General features: G+C 40.9%; 1 protein-coding gene across 2 annotated transcripts in view; it reads left to right on the top strand.

The window, feature by feature from the left end:
- The first annotated feature begins 492 nt into the window (after positions 1-492).
- Positions 493-19872, top strand: part of PLG (plasminogen) — a 60584-nt gene continuing 41204 nt past the window's right edge. For both annotated transcript variants that reach the window (XM_004449798.5, XM_004449797.5), the window contains exons 1-8: positions 493-634; positions 4558-4693; positions 6492-6598; positions 11657-11771; positions 13095-13234; positions 14820-14940; positions 17736-17854; positions 19625-19787. In XM_004449798.5, coding sequence (XP_004449855.1) covers positions 586-634; positions 4558-4693; positions 6492-6598; positions 11657-11771; positions 13095-13234; positions 14820-14940; positions 17736-17854; positions 19625-19787 — 950 coding nt within the window. In that variant the 5' untranslated portion in view covers positions 493-585. The remainder of the gene's footprint in view (positions 635-4557; positions 4694-6491; positions 6599-11656; positions 11772-13094; positions 13235-14819; positions 14941-17735; positions 17855-19624; positions 19788-19872) is intronic.

The following is a 19872-nucleotide window of genomic DNA, read 5'->3' as shown; positions in this document are numbered from 1 at the left end:
GTGTAATGTAAGGCCGGTAGAGTTGGTATCTGTTATCTCCAGTCCTTGTTAGCTAGGTAACCTCGGCTAAACTCTTTAAGCCCTTGTGCCCTCCTCTTAAAATGGGAATACTGATAACATGGCTTATTTCAGCACTTGTGAAGGTTGATGAGATTCTGTCCATGTCCCTGTAGAGGGCCTGGCATGTAGAACGTTCTCAGAACATTTTAGTCTTGATTATGATTTTTTTAACCTAAAAGAAAGGGAATGAAAGAAGAGGGAAGGAGGCAGATTAAATGGAAAAGATGAAGACCTTGGATTGAAGAGAGGACTAGGAGAAGGGGAGTTCAGAGGAGCCGCTGGAGCAGGGAAAGAGTTGCTTTCACCAGTTCCCAGCATCTATCGCGGATTCTGCCATCAAGCGTTTTGTAAGATCCCCTATTCAGGGTGGTGTTTGACCCCTTCGAGCACAGGGGCATGGGCCCTCAAGAGAATAATTAACTTCCTTTGACCGTCTTGTTTGTGGGTGCAGTTACGCTTCTGTGAGTCAATAACATTTTGAGATTGGGACACAAGGTTTTCTGGACCCTGCTGGCCAGTTTCAAAATGGACCAGAAGGAAGTGGTCCTTCTATTTCTTTTATTTCTGAAATCAGGTAAGATGTAGACATTTTTAATTTTAATGAGTATTTTTTTCCCTAGCCACATATTAAATAAGAGATGTGCTGTGACGGTTTTATGCGCAACTTGTTTAATTTAACTTTTGCTTCATGAGATGTCCATTTCAAAATCAAATGTAAGATTGAGGAATGCTTCAGGAAATACGCTTAATTTCCCTGGAAATGCGCTCATGGTGGTGGAATGAATGGGCAGAGAAAATGACAAATGAATTTTCAAATCTAAAGAATTGAGTCCAAGTGTTGATTATTTTAGTTGAAAAAAATAGCCAATATACCTAACTCCACAAGCTGCTGGTTCCTCTGCTTTGCTCTTAGTTTGATTAATTTAGAACATTTCTGTTGAAGTGTCAAACTCTCTTCATTTTAAAATTTAAAACAATAACATATCTCTTTCAGTCTATTGTGTTCTTTGACCATCTGTGTAGTTGGACTCACCATTTCCGTTTGTTAAGCCAGTAATTAAGGCTTTTCCATTCTTGTATGTCTCCTTCTTATGAATGGAGAAATTACAAGAATCTATTTGCCAAATGATGTATGTATACATTAATTCAACAAATATTCATTTAATGCTTGGGTAAGTCAGGCACTTTTTTTACAAACACACATAAACCTTGTGCTAATATTAACTTATTTAGTTGATGAGATAGGTTATAGATTTCATTATCGATAGATCATAAACGAGGAAATCTAGATTTAGGGCAATCATGTTATTTGCCATTGACTAAAGTTCTGAATCCAGTAAGTGAAGAAACCAGCATTTAAACCAGGGTTTTCTAAGAATAAATCCAGTGTGCTTCTCACTTTTCCAGCTTTCCTCAAACTTTATTTAAAATGTTCCTAAATATGGCCTAGCAGCTCTTTTTTTTAACAGCTTGGTTGAGATATAATTCACATACTAAACAACTCGCCCATTTAAACTGTGCAATTCAATGGCTTTTAGTATATTCGCTGAATTGTACATCTATCACCACAATCAATTTTAGAACATTTCATTATCCTCCAAAGAAATCCCACTCCCTTCGTTGCCACCCCACCAACCTTTCCCCCCCCCCCCCCCCCCCGGCTTTAGACAGCCACGAAACTGCCTTCTGTCTCTGTAGATTTGTCTAATCTGGACATTTCATATAAATGGAATCACACAGTATGCTAATCGTTCTTTAAATAAGCAATGCGCATGTATTTAATATTTGATTTATGAATTACCAGATACGTTTTACAAGTTGCATTTTAAATTAGAATCGAATGCATATTTGGTGGGAGCCTGTTCAAAGAAACATCAAAGAAAATATAGAGCAGAAGATTAAATGGAGAGGTTTTTTTTTGTGGGAAATGGTTGTGTGGGGTGGGGGGGGAGGGCAAGCATATTCTATTTCAGTCCATGGAAAATAAGGGCTGGAACACTACGAATTTATTCAGTTGGCTATACCCACATGTTCGAGCAGACTTCTCTGCAACGGGATTAACATATGCTTTAACCAATCCAGAAAAAAAAAATCTTTCCTAAGCTCTTTTTGAAAGGAAAGCATTTACTCTCACTTTCCGTGGAAATAAGTAGTAAGTTTCATCTTTCCACTGTGCTGGAATGTGCTGGGAGAGAAAAAAAAACATTAAAATAAAATAGCTGTACTCACTGAGAGTTGGATAAGCATTTTATATTTCATGGGCCTCTAAGTCTTTTCTTTCAAATGCACAAGTGTGCAAGTATACACACCCCAGTTATTTCTAAAAAACAACAACTCCACCTTATTAAAATACACAGCTTTGGTAACAATATATATCTACATTGGCCTATAATATAAAAACGGGCTTTCCTACTAAAGATTTATTTAAGGTTTTTCATCAACAAATAAACCATGTTATACCCCGTTGCCACATAAGACTTAGAGTTGAATAAGATTTTTAAAAATTGGGGGAAACTTTTCAAACAAAAAAGAAAAAAAAAAGATTCTCTTCTGGGATATCTTGGGAACATCACTTTCAAAAGTGGCTCTCATAAACTCTACACTGTCTAATCTGTTGTGGGTTCACAAGTAACAGAATTAAAGGGTAATGTATAGGGAACTTCCCTTATTTTGAATACCATTTCCAACCTAGCCTGCTACACTTTCCAGAACTCTTCAAAGAGCTTAACTCCTTATAGAATGTGCTTTATAAACTTATTCTGTTTGTCTTTTAAATCACCTTGTAATCTATGGAATATATCATAGCACAAACACCTCTTAGAATTGAGATTACAAATAGGAAGAAAATGCAGGGTGAAGACATGGATATAGGTTTAAAACGCATATTTTTCCATAATCTTTCGCTACATTTATCAAGTGCTTTTTGGTGTGTTAACTTTTAAAGTGCATCAAGTAATGTCCCATTTAATAGTCCATTCTTCCCATTTGGAATATGTTAAATTGAGGAAGGATGAAGCCTTAAATGTAGAGAAAGGGTGAACTCTGAAGGGTGGTTTTGTATTAACTTATTAGGGAACATCTCCCCCTGTTCAATATATTTATTACCAGACTGGTCCGAGAAGGCCTTTCTGAGAATGAGAATTGGACCTTTAAGGACCCTTCCTAGGAATGATTTCATGAACATACGGAATAGCTTGTCTTCCAAAAAATTCTGTGACCGCGTATTCCCTCCAGGAACTGCTCCTCTCATGGTCACGCTTGTGGAGCGCTGGCTTCTACTGCTGGGTCTTTGGTCCCATCCCTCCCCTCAACCTGGTCAAGGCTGTCCAGTTGCCTAATCCAATGGACACTTTGCTGCCTTCCTCTTATTAGCTCCTTTTGGCCTCTCACCCCGTGAAAATCATTATTACTCCACACCAAAAGGATGGGGCATGGCACCTCCAGACAGACTAGAGCTGCCTGAGGCAGGTCAGGTGCTGCGTGAAGCCTCAGGACAAGAGATATTCTTGGTGACCTTTTTTGCAGAAACGTGAAGAGGCCGCCTTGGCCGCTAGCTCCTGCAACTCGGTGTGGGCAGGATGGGGGATAACTGTAAGACGCATGCTTGGTCTCAGGTTTTATCGCACAGAAAATTCAAGGTCCATTCGTTCGGGAATTAGATAGTGGTGATGGTTTCACAACCTTGGGACTGTACTGGGATTGTAGACTGTCAAAAGGTTAAAATGGTGCATTTAATGTTAGGTGAAATTCACCTCAATTTAAAAAGGCATCTAGGTCAGTATTTGTCCCGGGTTCTTTGTTGGCAGCGTCCTCCTTCTTGCCTTGTGGCAAGAGTTATGTCTCTGCAGTTAATTGTGATGTGTCAATGCCTTAAGCATAGTATAAAAATGACCTTGCATTGCAGGTGAGATTCTTAGGCTCCGGTAATTTTTGCCCAAGGTTAATAATTTGATTCCTATTTATTCTCAACAACACAACTCACCAATCTCGAGGTGGAACCGTTCAGAAAGTACTTAGCATTAGTTAAAGCAAGCTGTCACAATCAAAGCTTATGCTGTTAGAAATCAGTGGCCTCCATGTCCCATGTATACCTGGGGCTGACAAAGCAACATCAGCCCTGATAACGAAATTGTCACTTCATCCTTCTTACCAATGATCGTCACCTACGGTTCTATGATGACAGGGCTGTTAGTAGCAAACAGATAAAAGTTATTCTTGCTTAAGGTTTCCCACCCATTAATACCGGATCATAGAAATTATTAAACAGTTTTACTCTACTAATCTATCAATCTAGTTAATCTATGGATACAACGCAATCTATTAGTGGGACTCTTTTTCCTGACTAAACACTTTTATTCGAGGCCGTCCCTTCTGTTTCCAATAAGGCACCAAATTGTATTTGGCTGATACAAAGCTCATAGATTACAAAGTCATGATAATGAAACAATGGCTTTGATGAATATTACCCATTGCTGCATTTTTATTTTCCTTTTTAAGGTCAAGGAGAACTCCTGGATGACTATGTAAATACGGAGGGTGCTTCACTGTCTAGTGTCACTAAGAAGCAGCTAGAAGCAAGAAGCATAGAACAATGTGCAGCAAAATGTGAGGTGGAAACAGAATTCATTTGCAGGTAGGTCCATTGCCACTGCAGCTATGCAAAAGTCATGCTGTTTGAGACACAATTATTATTTTTAGGTTCTAAGTAATTTTAATTTAAAAAATTTTTTAAATTTTAGTTTTAAAGAAGCTTTAGATTACATAAATATTACATAAAAAATATAGGGGATTCCCATATACCCCAACCCCCCTGACACTTTCTCCCATTAATAACATCTTTCATTAGTGTGGGACGTTTGTTACAATAAATGAACATATATTGAAGCATTGCTACTAAGCATGGTCTATAGTTTACATTATGGTTTATACTTTTCACCACATGGTTTTATATGCTTTGACAAAAATGTGTGATGGCCTGTATCCGTTATTGCAATGTCATGAAGAACAATTCCAATGTCTCAAAAATGCCCCATATTATAACTTTTCTTCCCTCTCCCTCCCCTCAGAACCTCTGGTGGCCACTGCCTTTATATCAATGATACAAGTTCTTCCATTACTAGAATATTAAAAATGTCTACTTTAGCCCATAGTTGCCTTTCCCCCTTATGTTTGTTCGTTCCTCAATCTTGAGGATTTGGGGATGGTGATGTCTACTCTGCTTCCAATGGAGAGGGGTGACGGTATTATTTCAATTACAAGAAATTTACTCATGGATTTATTAACAAAAAATAGGATTTTGGAGGAAAGAGGAATTTTGTGGAATCAGAATCTGGAATCTGTATTTGCTTCCCTCTATCTGAAATCACATAGCAGTCTCTTGTTTAGGTTTATTAGTCTCCACTCTAGAAAAATACCCAAGGAGGAAGTTATTTATATTTATGCATGAAAATATAAATGACAGTAACAAATATTGTTCTGAGCCGTAGTTTTTAACATCACCATTAATAAGTATTCACCGAAGGTCTGAGGGAAGTGTCCTAGATAGTGGGCAGCAAAGAAGTATCGGTAGAAGAGTCAATCCCTTCCCTTTTGGATTCATGGTGTAGTCAAGTAAACTGAATATAATGTAAAAACAAAATATTTAGAAGACAGCAAATACAAAGTACCAATAAAAGGAATAATCAGCACACGTTCTATAAAGATTCAGAGGAAGGAAGAATTGCTAAGGGTTGGACAGCTAGAGAAGGACTTATGGCAGAGGTGGGACCTGACCTGGGCTTTGAAGTTGGCTAAGTTCTTGATGAGTTCCAATAAGACAGGGAGGGTTTCTAGGCAGAGTGAGAGACACAGGCACGTGTCCTGTGAGGGAGACCACGAACAGACCAATGTGGGTAAAATGAAGGGTCCCAATAGAAAATCTGTTTGGAAAGATAGACTGTGTCTTTGAAAGCCACATGCTTTTGGATGGCAGGACCATGTGGATGGAAAAGGGTGGTGCAACGTGCAGAGGGGACTTAGAATATAAATATGGAGCTAAGGGAAACTTATAAGAGTCTAAGTTCACATAGATTATCTTGGGAATGAGCAAGTAAGCCAAGACGCTTCTTTCCAACACAAAAACAAATATTGTGGCACTTAATACAATTTTAGAAAATGAGTGAAGAGTGATACAGTTGAAACAAAAAGAAAGACAAAATATGGAGGAGAGAAAGGATACTAAGCAAGAGTAACTGCCATGTTGATATATTCTTTCCCAGTATTCCATTGACACCATGTCAGAATTACTTGAAAGGTAATCATTATGGTGAGTTCCCAGGCTCATCAAGAAATTCAATTTAGAATCCCTTGTTAGTGAGTCAGGCTTATTCGGAAGTGCTTGCTTTCCTTCCATAAAGGAAATTGGTGTTGTACTTCTTGCTTCTTTTCTGCAGGTCATTCCAATATCACAGTAAAGAGCAACAATGTGTGATAATGGCAGAGAACAGCAAGTCGTCTGCAGTCATTAGGAGAAGAGATGTCGTTTTATTTGAAAAAAGAAGTGGGTACAACATTTCCAACTTCTTTAATTCCCTTTTATCTCTTCAATTTATGAGATGAGAGAATGAAGGCCTTTGGGTGTAGCAAAATTGGGCTTGGAGATAGGACAGGCTTTGGCCACTAATCAGCTCTGCCCACTTGAGCGAATCACTTCACCTCTTTCGTTTTCTAAATATTTGAAGAATGAAGGGGTAGGATTCACAAAATCACTTCCTCTTCCATGACTGTAAGAACAAGACATTTGAAATTTTGTTTTATTTTTAGGGAGTCTGAAAGTACCTAACAGTCTTGGATTCTTGCTTTGCCAAGGTGCCCATAATCTTTGGGTTCTACCTTCTAGAATGAAGCCTGGTGAAATAGAAGTATTGAGGCATTTTAAACCCTTGGTGACATTTGGATGGAGGCAAATTTTCTGCTTTTCTTTTTCATGGTCTATCTTTCCCTCAGATTCTGAAATGTTTTTTGAAAATGCATTGTATTTACATTTCCTTTTCCCGAGGTTCCTTTATTTATTTCTTTAAGATTTATTTTTATTTATTTCTCTCCTCTTCCCCACCCCCGTTGTTTGCTCTCTGTGTGTTCTTCTTTTTTTTTCTTTTTTTCTTGTTTTTAAATGTTCCATTAAAAAAATATGAGGTCTCCCAAAACTCCCCACCCCCTCACCCCACTCCTCCCACATCAACAACCTCTTTCATCATCGTGGCACATTCACTGCATTTGGTGAGTACATTTTGGAGCACTGCTGCACCACATGGATAGTGGTTTACACTGTAGTTCACACTATCCCCCAGTCCACCCAGTGGGCCATGGCAGGACATACAGTGTCCAGCATCTGTCCCTGCAGTACCACCCAGGAAAACTCCAAGTCCTGAAAATGCCCCCACATCATATCTCTTCTTCCCTCTCTCTACCCTCAGCAGCTACTATGGGAGAAAGTGGACATGATAGCTCCTTAGGTTCCTTTAAAATGCTAGATAAAGAGTTCCGTTGTTTAGGATAAGAGGTAGCCTGGATTCCTATAAAAATTGGCTGTGTAAATACATGCAAAAGTCCCATGGAGGATATATGGAAATTTTAATGAATATGTGACACTTCATTTTTTCATAGGTAATAAGACAGTCTATAATAACAATTTAACACCGCAAATATTCTGTGTTGCAGGTGTGAAAGGAGATAAGGAAAAATCTCATTTTGTGCATTCTTGACAACGATTTGCAACATTCCTTCTAGTCTCACTGCAAGCCTCTAAGATTTTTAAAAGTATTTTTTTTAGGTCAGGATTATTTCTATGCATGGATTTATCTTAGGTATAATAATTAGCTGTCTTTTTCTCTCCTCCCCTCCTACGGCTGCTTATCTCTAATTCTTGAGATTAAAGTACAGATTAAACCTAAAATTTATCCATTGGAGTTAAAGCCCGTATGTTTAGTGAGTAAAGGTTGAAGGTAGCTAGGATTACCAGATTTGAAAAAGAAATACATGGTGGGAATCTCCCTAGAAAAATGCTAACATTTAATGATATCGTTTGTTACTCGTTAACCAAAAAGAACAGGGAGGTGACTGTTAGGGTTAGTTTGAAATTGTTTGTTTTCAAGGTGATGGAAAGGATCAAAGGTTATATAAACTCAGATGGGTACATGCAAACAAAAGAGAGGTAAATAGTCAAAAGTCACTCATCGTTTGGTGCTTGTTTCTTTACTGTGGAGTATTGACCCATTGCTTACATGACCTGCCAGGGTTCTTCTGGGAAGCCGTCAGTGTCTGATCAGCTTTGCAGCTGCCCCTTGCCTCTAGCTCCACTGCCACCACTGCGCTCCATGCCACCATAGCGGGGGCCACTGCAACCTCCCCCCTGCTTGCATTTCACCCTATGCAGCCAGAGTGATCTCTCTTTTATTGTTTTCCAAAAGATTTATTTCTCCTCTCTGCCTCATTGTTTTGCACTCACTGTCTGCTCTCTGTGTGTCCATTTGCTGTGCATTCTTCTGGGTCTGCTTGTCTTCTCTTTAGGCACCCTGGGAACCGATCCTGGGACCTTCTGGAGTGGGAGAGAGGTGCTCAATCTCTTGCACCACCTCAGCTCCCTGGTCGGCTGTGACTCTTATTGTCTCTCTTCTGTGTCTCTTTTGGTTGTGTCATCTTGCTGAGCCGGGACTCCTGTGCAGGCCAGCACTCTGCGTGGGCCAGCACTCTACTTGGGCCAGCTCTGCACAGCTCCTGCCTACACCAGGAGGCCCAGGAATCGAACCCTGGACCTCCCATATGGTAGATGGGAGCCCAGTTGCTTGAGCCACATCCGCTTCCCCTGAGTGATTTTTTAAAAAGATTTATTATTTATTTATTTATTTATTTCTCTCCCTTCCACCTCCCCACCCCCCGTTGTCTGCTCTCTGTGTCGATTCGCTGTGTTCTTCTGTGACCACTTCCATCCTCCTCAGCGGCACCAGGAATCTGTTTCTTTTTGTTGTGTCATCTTGTTGTGTCAGCTCTCCGTGTGGGTGGTGCCATTCCTGGGCAGGCTGCACTTTCTTTCGCGCTGGTGACTCTCCTTACGGGGCGCACTCCTTGCGTGTGGGGCTCCCCTACGAGGGGGACACCCCTGCGTGGCAGGGCACTCCTTGCGCGCATCAGCACTGCGCATGGGCCAGCTCCACACGGGACAAGGAGGCCTGGGGTTTGAACCGCGGACCTCCCATGTGGTAGACGGACGCCCTAACCACTGGGCCAAGTCCGCTTCCCCCTGAGTGCTCTCTGAATGATGTGACTTCCCTGCTTAAACCCTTCTTATGCACTTAGAATAAAATCTGAATCCTTACGAAATGCTCTAGGACCCTGACTTTTATAAACCCATACTGGCTACAGCTGCTTGACCAACTACCTTTCACGACTCTCCTTATCTCTGTTCCCCAAGCCTGCCCAGGGCACATCTCCCTCGGCCCAGTCCCTCTTCATCTCAGCTCTTCCCACAGCCAGGCCCAGCTCAAATGTCACCTCTTTATAAAAGTTTTCCCTGACCCCCAGGCCTCCCTTTCCTCTAATTTACATCTTTGAAAAGCATAATAGATCTTATGCAATCATACATCTATATGGAGATATATCTGCAATCATTATACATAGTACTGGTTTAAAAGCCTTTGTTTGCTATAGGTGTATTTATTAGAAGTAACTTTCTCCAGACAAATGATCAATTAATTAAAAATTTGCTTGATTTGGGGAGTTGTAAAAGATGGTACAGATATTGTATTTTCATTGAAAACATAAGTCTTGATGTAGAGCATAGGCTTTTTTCTTTGCTTATGGGTCCCCTGACAAGAGTTATTGATTGTATAACTTGCATAAACTACATTCTAATGCATTGTCTTCAATAATCAATTTCCTTCTTTTTGAAGAGAAGCAAGAAGATTTACTGACATTTATCAATCAATCTGAAAGTACAATACTTTATTATAATTGATAAAACAATATTATTGAAATTATTTATTAACAATAGCCCATAGTTTACATTAGGGTTCACTCTGTTCTGTACAGTTCTAATTTGTTTGTTTTTAAAATTTATTCTGGCTGTGCAATACTTTGAGATTTTTATGATTTTTCCTCCAAAACCCATATAGTTAACTTGCCCTCAGTGGATTTTATTTATTTTTATTTTTCAAGCAAGTTCTAATTAAGCCAGCTCCTTCAAGTCTGTAAAAGCATTCCACCTAGTTAAAAACAAGAAAAAACAAGAAACAATATTTCTCTCTTTTTGCATTCATTTTCCAGTTTAGATCATTTAAAATTAAATATAACTGCAAAAAAGGTTGACAATATAAACGATTGACTCTTGGTTAAACATCTTACCCCAAAGGTGGGAACAGAAGTGAGTGGACACCCTAGGATGGGTTCAGTCAATAGCTTTTTTTTAATTTTATTTTTTAATTTTTAAGGAAGTACCAGGGATTGAACCCAGGACCTGGTACATGGGAAGCAAGTGTTCAACCACTGAGCTATATCTTCTCCCCAGTAAACAGCTTTTACTTTTATTTATTTTATATATATTTTTAGGATTTATTTTATTTATTTATTTTCACCCCCGCTCATTGTTTGTCTGCTATCTGTGTCCATTTGCTGTGTACTCTCTGCTATCTGCTCATCTTCTCTTTAGGAGGCACTGGGAACCGAACCTGGGACCTCCCAGGTAGGAGGGAGGTGTTCAATCACTTGAACCACCTCTGCTGACTGCTTTGCTGTGTTTCTCATTGTGTTTCCTGTTTTGTGTCTCCTTGTTGCATCTTCTTGGTGTGTCAGCTCGCCGTGCCAGCCCATTGTGCCAGCTTACTGTCTTGCTCGTCTTCTCCAGGAGACACTGGGAACCAAACCCATGTGCTAGGTGGGAGCTCAATTGCTTCCTGATAGCTTTTAAATTAATGAATCAAAATACCAATCAGTTCAATTAACTGCAGCTCTTCCGTAGATATAAAAAATGATCTCTTTAGATAGTAGGACAACTGTGTCATCTAGTGCATTTCCCCCTTTTGCAATAGTGCAAGCTCTTTCTCCCAGTGTGCTAAGCAAGGCAGGGCTTTTCCATGAGAATTCTTGCAAAAGGGTTTGATCACTGTTTTAGTTTCCCGGAAGCTAACACAAATACTATGCAATAGATTGGCTTAAACAATGGGAATTTACTGGCTCATGGTTTTGGGGCTAGGTACTGAGGCCTCAGCAAGGTGATGCTTTCTCCCAGGAGACTGTGGTGTTTTGGGGTCCAGCTGCTGGCAATCCTTGGTTCTTGGCTTTTTCCATCATACAGCAATGCACATGGTAGTGTCGTCTTCTTCTTCCCAGGTTTGTTGTCTTCCAGCTTCTCGCCACTCCCCATGGCTTCTCTCTACATCTTTCATTCTGTTTACCCAGTAATCTGGATTAAAGTCCAACCTGACTCAGTGGGGCCACACTGTAACTAAAGTTACCTCTTGAGGAGAGCTTACTTACAACGGGCCCGCATCCACACAGCTTGAACATGCCTTTTGCGGGAGACATGATTCAATCCCCAACAATCACTGTGTGGACTTCCTTTCAGTGTATCTTCAAGAGTGCAAGACTGGAAACGGAAAGAACTACAGGGGGACGGAGTCCAAAACTAAGAATGGTGTTGCCTGCCAAAAGTGGGGCGATGAGTTTCCTCACAAACCTAAGTAAGACTTTCTCTTTCATCTCTGTGTTCACCTATTGTGTGTACAATAATTCCATTACTTCTAAATCAAACAAAAAATGGGAATAGGAGACGATCTTATTGATGCTGATGCAGAATTGTTCAATGAATTACAGCACAGACAGAGAAAAATGGTGGCCTTTTAGTTACTCTTTTACACATATTATTTTCTGGAAGACCAAGAACGTGGAAGAATGACTAGTCGAAAAGAACAATCAAATCACAATGCTAGGTCAAGTCTGAGAAAAGATCAAGGATGTACCATATTTAGAACTGAGTTCATCTCAACCAAACACACCAAACTGGAACTTTGATCATATGTTAACCCAATGTAGTGGAGCGAAAGAGAAAACATAAATGAAAATCAACATGCTGCACCTTCCCTGTTACATAGCAATAGATGATATTAAGATCTTGGTAACAAGGTTTAATTGAGTAAGATTTAGTGTCTGTTACCCTGTCCTCCCCTTATTACATCCTTATGAAATGGGTAGATGTTATTCTTCCCCATTGGATGAACCTGGACATTAAGGCTTATTGAGATAAAATGATGAAACCAAATGGCCAAGGCATAGACTGTCATAGGCCATCTCCACCATGGCAAATGCGGAAACTGAGGACCTGAGAAGGTACAAGTTACCAAATTCCCAAAACAGGTATGTGAAAGAACCCGAAACAAAACCCATCTTTTAAAGCAACGTCTTGTGCCTTTTCTCTAATTGGTTGCCTCCACAAAGCAACCCATGGCTAAGATTCCATTAATCCAGGTTAAATTTCAGGAAGAAACATCATTTGGAGTCAGACAGATCTGGCTTTAGACACTGGCTTGTTTTGTTTTGCACTGCCACACCTCAGTCTTCTCATCTATAAAATAGGGGTGATAGTACCCTCCCCATAGGGTTTTTATGAAGACTAAATGAGAGAATGTCTAGGAAGATTTTAGTGTTATACATGGACTAAATAGTATTCACCACTATTCTCTTTACAGAGAAGGCTGACTGACAAAAGCAAGTGTTTGGAATAAATCAAGAATTTGGTAGGCTCTGAAGGCCTTTATTTTTCTACTGTTTGTATAGGAAAACACTTAGGTTTGGATGTCAACCTAGTTGTAATGGTAATATGAGCTACTACTGTACCTGAAAGAGCCTATCGGTAGAGAAAATGGAAATACGACTACATAAATTACAGCACACAACTAAATGTTTTGGGATGACAGAGGTGTAACTCTCTGAGGGGAAATAGTGCCTTACTCGGACTTTCTGATTTGACGAAAAGAATCAAAGTACTTCTTTTCCACCTTCCACAGCTTTACACCTGATAAATACCCTACACGGGGGCTGGAGGAAAACTACTGTAGAAATCCAGACAATGATGAGAAGGGGCCCTGGTGCTACACTACAGACCCTGAGGTCAGATTCGACTACTGCAGCATCCCTCAGTGTGAAGGTCAGGAAAACCTTGCAAATATTCTCACCTACCTTTTATCTGTAAAGCAAATTGGTGCAGAGTCACTTCTCAAAGGGATGTGATGAATAGTCAGTTAGCTCAGTGTCTGACAAACTTGAGTAATCGATGCATCTCCTGGAAAGGAAGAAATTTCTCTCAGACCCCCAACATTGATTTAAATTATTTTTGTCCAAATGTTACTTGACCAGGTACAAGCATAAAACGAAAGTAAACGCCAGATGTAAACTTCTTAGGTGCCTAGCGCTGACCCGGTAGAAAAGCAAAAACATATTCTCAATTAAATACAGTTAAAAGAAAACTACAGGATCCATAAAATTCAAATAAATGAAACGGCTTTCATGTGTAGATGTTGTTTGGTTGCAGCTGAGCAACGAACCAGTTTATAAATCAGCAGTCCATTATTTTAAGGTGCCAACCAATTGAATGGGGTACCACAGGGTTTGATGCTTAAAAAAAAAACTGTCATATTGTAAACATTTTCTTCATTTTCATATTTACTGCGACATTTCCTGCTGCAAGCGGGAAGGGAGACTGGTGGGATATGAGCAACATCTCTGCTTGCAGTGTGGGTATGTGTGACACTCAGCTCTCCCACCACTTTAACCCATTTGATAAAGTCCTTTATCAGGCCATTTGGCCCTTATTTGACAAGAATGCAGCAGTTCTATATCAAGTCTGCCTATATTTTCTTATCACCCCATTAAACCGAAATTGTATGTTATTCTGCTGTGCTATATATTTCAATGATTCCAAATCAAAGTTTTAGTTTTTATTCATTTTTTTATTTTTAAAAAGATGCTTAGAGTACATAAATGTTACATAAAAAATGTAGGGGGTTCCCATATGCCTGACTCCCTACCCCTCCCACACTTTCCTACATTAACAACTTCTTTCATTAGTGTGGTCCATTTGCTACAACTGAGGAATACGTATGTGGAGCATTGCCACTAACTGTGGATTATAGTTTACATTATAGTTTAAACTCTCTCCCACACCTTTCTAAAGTTGTTACAAGATATATAATGGCCTGTATCCATCACTGCAACAACATTCAGGACAGTTCCTCAATTTTTAAATAATTTAAGAAAACAACAAACTCCAACCCTGAAGCCCTAGGACAGTGCTAGCTTATTTGGCAGTCATCCATATGACCAGAATAATTTCTTAGAAAATTCTAAAGATCGTTTTCTAAAAGAAAACACCAAATATTGAAAAAACCTAATAGGGAGCTTACAGATTTCTGAGAATATGTACCGAAACACCCCCCGGCCCCCGCCCAGATGGGGGCCTGTGGGTCACAGTTTGAGGATATGCCTTTACGGAGTTTCTGAATTTGGTCATGACTCTAATAGTTGAGGGATTGACCCAAATATGCAAATTCTACCACTTAAAAGAGAAAATGACATTTTGGGTTGAATTAGAAAACTGAATTGCTGGTTTTATTATCAATGTTTGGAAATTACACGTAAATGAGCAGCAAGCGGTGTTCTATTTTCTATTAGGTTTGTGCTGCATCCATTCCAGTTTCTTTCTTCTTCCCTTCCCTTCTCTTTACTCTTCCCAGATGAATGCATGCATTGCAGTGGAGAAAACTACGAAGGCAAAATCTCCAAGACCATGTCTGGACGAGATTGCCAGGCCTGGGGTTCTCAGAGCCCACATTCTCATGGATACTTGCCTTCCAAGTAAGTCTTGTTGGGGAAAAATTTTAGATGTTTAAGATTTTAAAGGGGGAAATGGATATGGTTCAAGCAATTGGCCTTTCACCTACTACACGGGAGGTCCTGGGTTCGGTTCCCAGTGCCTCCTGGAGAAGAAGAGCAAGACGGTGAGCTGATGCAACAGGATGATACAACAAGGAGACACAAAAGAGGAAACACACTGAGGACACAACAAAGCAGAGAGTGGAGGTGGCTCAAGCAATTGAGCGCCTCTCTCCCACGTGGGAGTTGCCTGTGTCTCCAAAAGAGAAGACGTGCAGACACAGAAAGCACATTGCAAATGGACGCAGCTAGCAGACAATGACAGCAAACAATGAGGGGAGGGGGATAAATAAATAAACATAAATCTTTGAAAAAAAATGTCAAGTTAGAAAAATAAAAGGACTCTATAGCTTGGGAAATGGATGTGGCTCAAGCGATTGGGCTCCTGTCTACCATCTAGGAGGTCCAGGGCCTCCTGGTGAAAGGCAAGCTGGCCTGCACGGCGAGCTAGCCCGAGTGGAGAGCTGGCCTGAGTGGAGAGCTGGCCCATGCAGAAGTGCTGGCCCCTGCAGGAGTGCTGGCCTTTGCAAACAGCTGGCACAGCAAGATGATGCAACAAAAAGAGACACAGAAGAGAGACAATAAAAGATGCAGCAGACCAGGGAGCTGAGATGGCACAAGAGAGTGAGTGCCTCTCTGCCACTCCAGAAGGTCCCAGGATTGGTTGCCACTGCCACCCAAAGAGTAGACAAGCAGACACAGAAGGACACACAGAAAGCAGGCAGTGAGCCCAGAACAATGGAGGCTGGGGGCTGGGAGCTGGGGGTGGGGGAATAAATCTTAAAAAAAAAAAAAAAAGACTATAGATCTCGCAGCCATTTAACCCTTTAGCCCTATTTATGTACTTTTGCATTAACCAAGAAGTGAACATGCACCATGTGTTTCTGAATTTCAAAACTTACACCCCCCCAGATGACAGCAAACGAAATATCCATTCTTGTTACTCTCGCCTGAGAATTTGTTAGAAACACAGAATCTCAGACCTACTGAATCTGCATTTTAACAAGGTCCCCAGGACATTTGGATGCACATTCAAATTTGAGAACTATGGATATACCTTCCTTGTGGATTTTCCAAACATTTCCTTCTCTTACTTGCTCCTTTCCTCTCTCTTCTTTTTATATTCGTGAGTGTCAAGGCTTCTTAGCCTACCATCTACAGGTGGGCTTCGGGGGTTTTGCTAATCCCCTGACATTTTATGTGTGTTTATATCAGTGCGTTTTTCTGGGGCACAGAGTCAAAGCTTCCACAGGATTCTTAGAGGAGACCATACTTACAAAAAAAGGAACAAATGTTCCTACTCCAGAAGGTAATGATGATCCATAGAGTTCAAGTTTTCTGGGTATTCTATTTCACATTAATTGTACTGTAAGGGAAGCAGATTTGGCTCAACAGATAGAGCATCTGCCTACCACATGGAAGTTCCAGGGTTCAAACCCCGGGCCTCCTGACCCGTGTGGAGCTGGCCCATGCGCAGTGCTGATGCACGCAAGGAGTGCCCTGCCACGGAGGGGTGTCCCCTGCATAGGGGAACCCCACGCACAAGGAGTGCGCCCCATAAGGAGAGCCGCCCAGCGTGAAAGAAAGTGCCGCCTGCCCAGGAATGGCACCACACACGGAGAGCTGATGCAGCAAGATGACGCAACAAAAAAGAGACAGATTCACGGTGTCACTGACAAGAATACAAGTGGACACAGAAGAACACACAGCGAATGGACACAGAGAGCAGACAATGGGGAGGGGAGGGAAAAATAAAAAAAATAAAAAAATAAAAAAATAATAATTGTACTGGAAGATGCCTACTGCTTTGAAGCTGCTTCTGATCTCTCTTCACTCTCTGATGCCCGTAGGACCATAATGGGGCTTATAGGAACTGCAGAAATGAGACTAAGCCACTGATTTTGCCGTAGAAAGCAACGCCAGTGAAGTTTTGCAGAGCCCATTCCAAATGGGGTCATTTTCCTTCAAGGGAGAAATATGGAAAGGGCCACAAAGCCCCAAACTGGATAAATGTATTTCCAGGAAAAAAAGAAGAGGATTGCGAAGGCACTGCTGGTCACGTGGTCCCTCCCGACTGAGCATGTCCAGCCGGAGGAGGACATGGGATAAGCTCTGAGGGCCTTCTAAGGGCTTTCTAGAACCTTCTAAGGGCCTTCCAAGGGCCTTCTAGAACCTTCTAAGGGCCTTCTAGAACCTTCTAAGGGCTTTCTAAGGGACTTCTAAGGGCCTTGGTCCCTGGGTCCCGCTGTGGAGGTCTGGGGAGGGCTCGCTGCTCCATTCTGCATGGATAAGTGCTCACAGAGCACAGCTCTCAGGTTCTATATGCTTACGAGCTAGCAGGACTAGAACTAGAAGACTTGTAGCACCATTCCTATAAAATATGAAGACGTCAGCTTCTTACATGCCGTGTACTGTGTTGTAAAAATTGCCCTCATTTGCAGCTGAGTAACTGGAGTTTGCTTACCTCAGTTTTCAAGAAGGCCAAATGACAGAGTTACTGAGTCTGATTTTTGCAGGCATGAACTGTTAAAAAAAAATGGTCCTTGGGATGCTGGGCTAATCGTTCTTATCTGATTGCCATCCCTTTGAGGACAGGCTGTGTCCACTTCACCCAGTCACCTCTTTACCCAGAGGTGCTCCGTGTAGGTTCAATTGAGAAGATTCTCATTAGCAAATGTAAATGTGAAGTGCCATCAAAACCTTTCTTGCCCCTTCAGATTTCCAAACAAGAACCTGAAGATGAATTATTGCCGGAATCCTGATGGGGAGCCCCGCCCGTGGTGTTTTACCACAGATCCCAACAAACGCTGGGAATTCTGTGACATCCCTCGGTGCAGTAAGTATGGCTGATGCCCAGAATTCGGGGATCCTGAATTAATCTGCTCTGGGTATCAAGGAAAAAACAGGTATCAGTAACTGAATATGTGCCTAAAAGGGACTATAATTTCTATGGGATGCTATTACTCTCTCTTTTTAAAAAATTACTCTTTTAAAACAACCAGTTGGCTACTGTCGGCAATTGATCAGAACATCCATTTATCTTTTTTTTTTTCTTTCCCTACCAGTGATTACTGACTCTTATGAGTATGGCTAAAAGTGGACTCTTGGAGGGTATCTCTGTTATTCTTTTCTCCAGTGCCAAGGGAAATTAGAGTCATGCTTTCTGCAGATGGATTTCATTATCAACTAGAGTTCTTTTTAACTGTTGCTTTGTAAGCAAAGAGCTGTCTCTGGATGCCCAGTTATCCAGTATGTTCTCCTTATATGAGACTGGAGGGGAAAAAGAGTTCAGGGGGAGAAGGTGAAATGGCAAACCTAGTAAGAATGGCTTGGAAGAAACAATTTCATATTTTCATATTTTCCTTCTTTAAGAATTTGAAGCAAAGGATTAAACGTTTAGGCAAAGACAACCATCAAAAGTTAAAAAGGAACCTAGAACTACCATATGACCTACCAATCCCACATGTGGGAATATAACCAATAGAACTGAATCTGGAGACTTAAACAGAGCTAGTGTTCACAGCAGCACCAGTCCCAACAGCCAAAGGGTAGAAACAACCCAAGTGTCCACAGATGGATGGATAAACAAAATGTGGTATACACATGCAATGAAATGTCATTTAGCCATAGAAAGGAATGATGTTCTGATAGGTGCAAGGACGTGGATGAACCTTGAAAACATTAGGTTGAGTAAAATAAGCCAGGCACAAAAGGACAGGTATCATATGATGTGGCTTTTATAGGAAATATCTAAAATAGGCAAATTCACAGAGATAGAAAGTGGATAAGAGGTTACTAGGGCCCAAGAGAGTGATTGCTTAATGCAAGCAGAGTCCTGTTTGGCATGATGAAAAATATCTGAAATGGCGACCGTTGCACAATATTGTGTATGTCATTAATGCCACTGAATTAGATACTCAAAAATGGCAAAAATGGCAAATTGTATATATTTCTTTACCTCATTAAAATGCTGTTCAAAAAGATTTGGCAGGCCTTCCCTTCCTTTGCTTTGGCAAGCATGGCTTTGGAAAGCTGAAGGTCCTCAGGTATTCTCCCTTTCTATGAACATGAGTTTCTTTTCTTTTTTCTTTTTTTTAACATCTTCCATTTTATTTTCTCAAGAATTTATTGATTTCTGGATGCGCCCACTTTTCCTTGGAAATCTTATTTGCCTTCTTTCTGTGACTTCTCTGTTGTTTGGTTTTCTGGATTATCAGGGGTCTTTGCATTATGTTTCCTCAGTGAATTATTTATTCTTCACAAATTAACTTGGACCGTTGGTATACGTTAGGGTTTGGGGCAGGGGCTGATACATGTTGATACTTATTATGTAAGAGGGACTGAGTAAGGAAAATACAGAAAGAAGCCTCTACACCAAGAGTTGAACCTCTGGAGGAGTTCCTCATGAGATGCATAAACATAGATTCTACCAAACCTACCTTTGAAAACAGTAAACAATTTTCAAGGACCAAATTCCAAGTGAGGCTGAGCAAAGAAAAGAGGATAGGCTGACTCTCTCTGGGCCCATCTACCCATAATAGGCACATAACGTCTGTGTGTTCTTCATTTGAAAATTTTTCATTATAATTTATTTTCCCCAATCCAGCAACACCTCCGCCATCTTCTGGCCCAACATATCAGTGTCTGAAGGGACGAGGTGAAAGCTATCGAGGGGATGTGGCGGTTACCGTTTCTGGGAATACCTGTCAGCGCTGGAGTGAACAGACCCCTCACAAGCACGACAGGACCCCGGAAAACTTTCCCTGCAAGTAAGACCCCCCCCTACCCCGTGAAATATAAAACACCACCGACTTTGCCTTAGTTTCCATTACCACATGCAGCCAGGATTAAAAG

The sequence above is a fragment of the Dasypus novemcinctus genome, chromosome 28 (genome assembly GCF_030445035.2).
Source record: "Dasypus novemcinctus isolate mDasNov1 chromosome 28, mDasNov1.1.hap2, whole genome shotgun sequence".
NCBI classification, from domain to species: Eukaryota; Metazoa; Chordata; class Mammalia; order Cingulata; family Dasypodidae; genus Dasypus; species Dasypus novemcinctus.
Note: the sequence above shows the minus strand (reverse complement) of the source record. Positions and strands in the feature narration are given on the sequence as shown.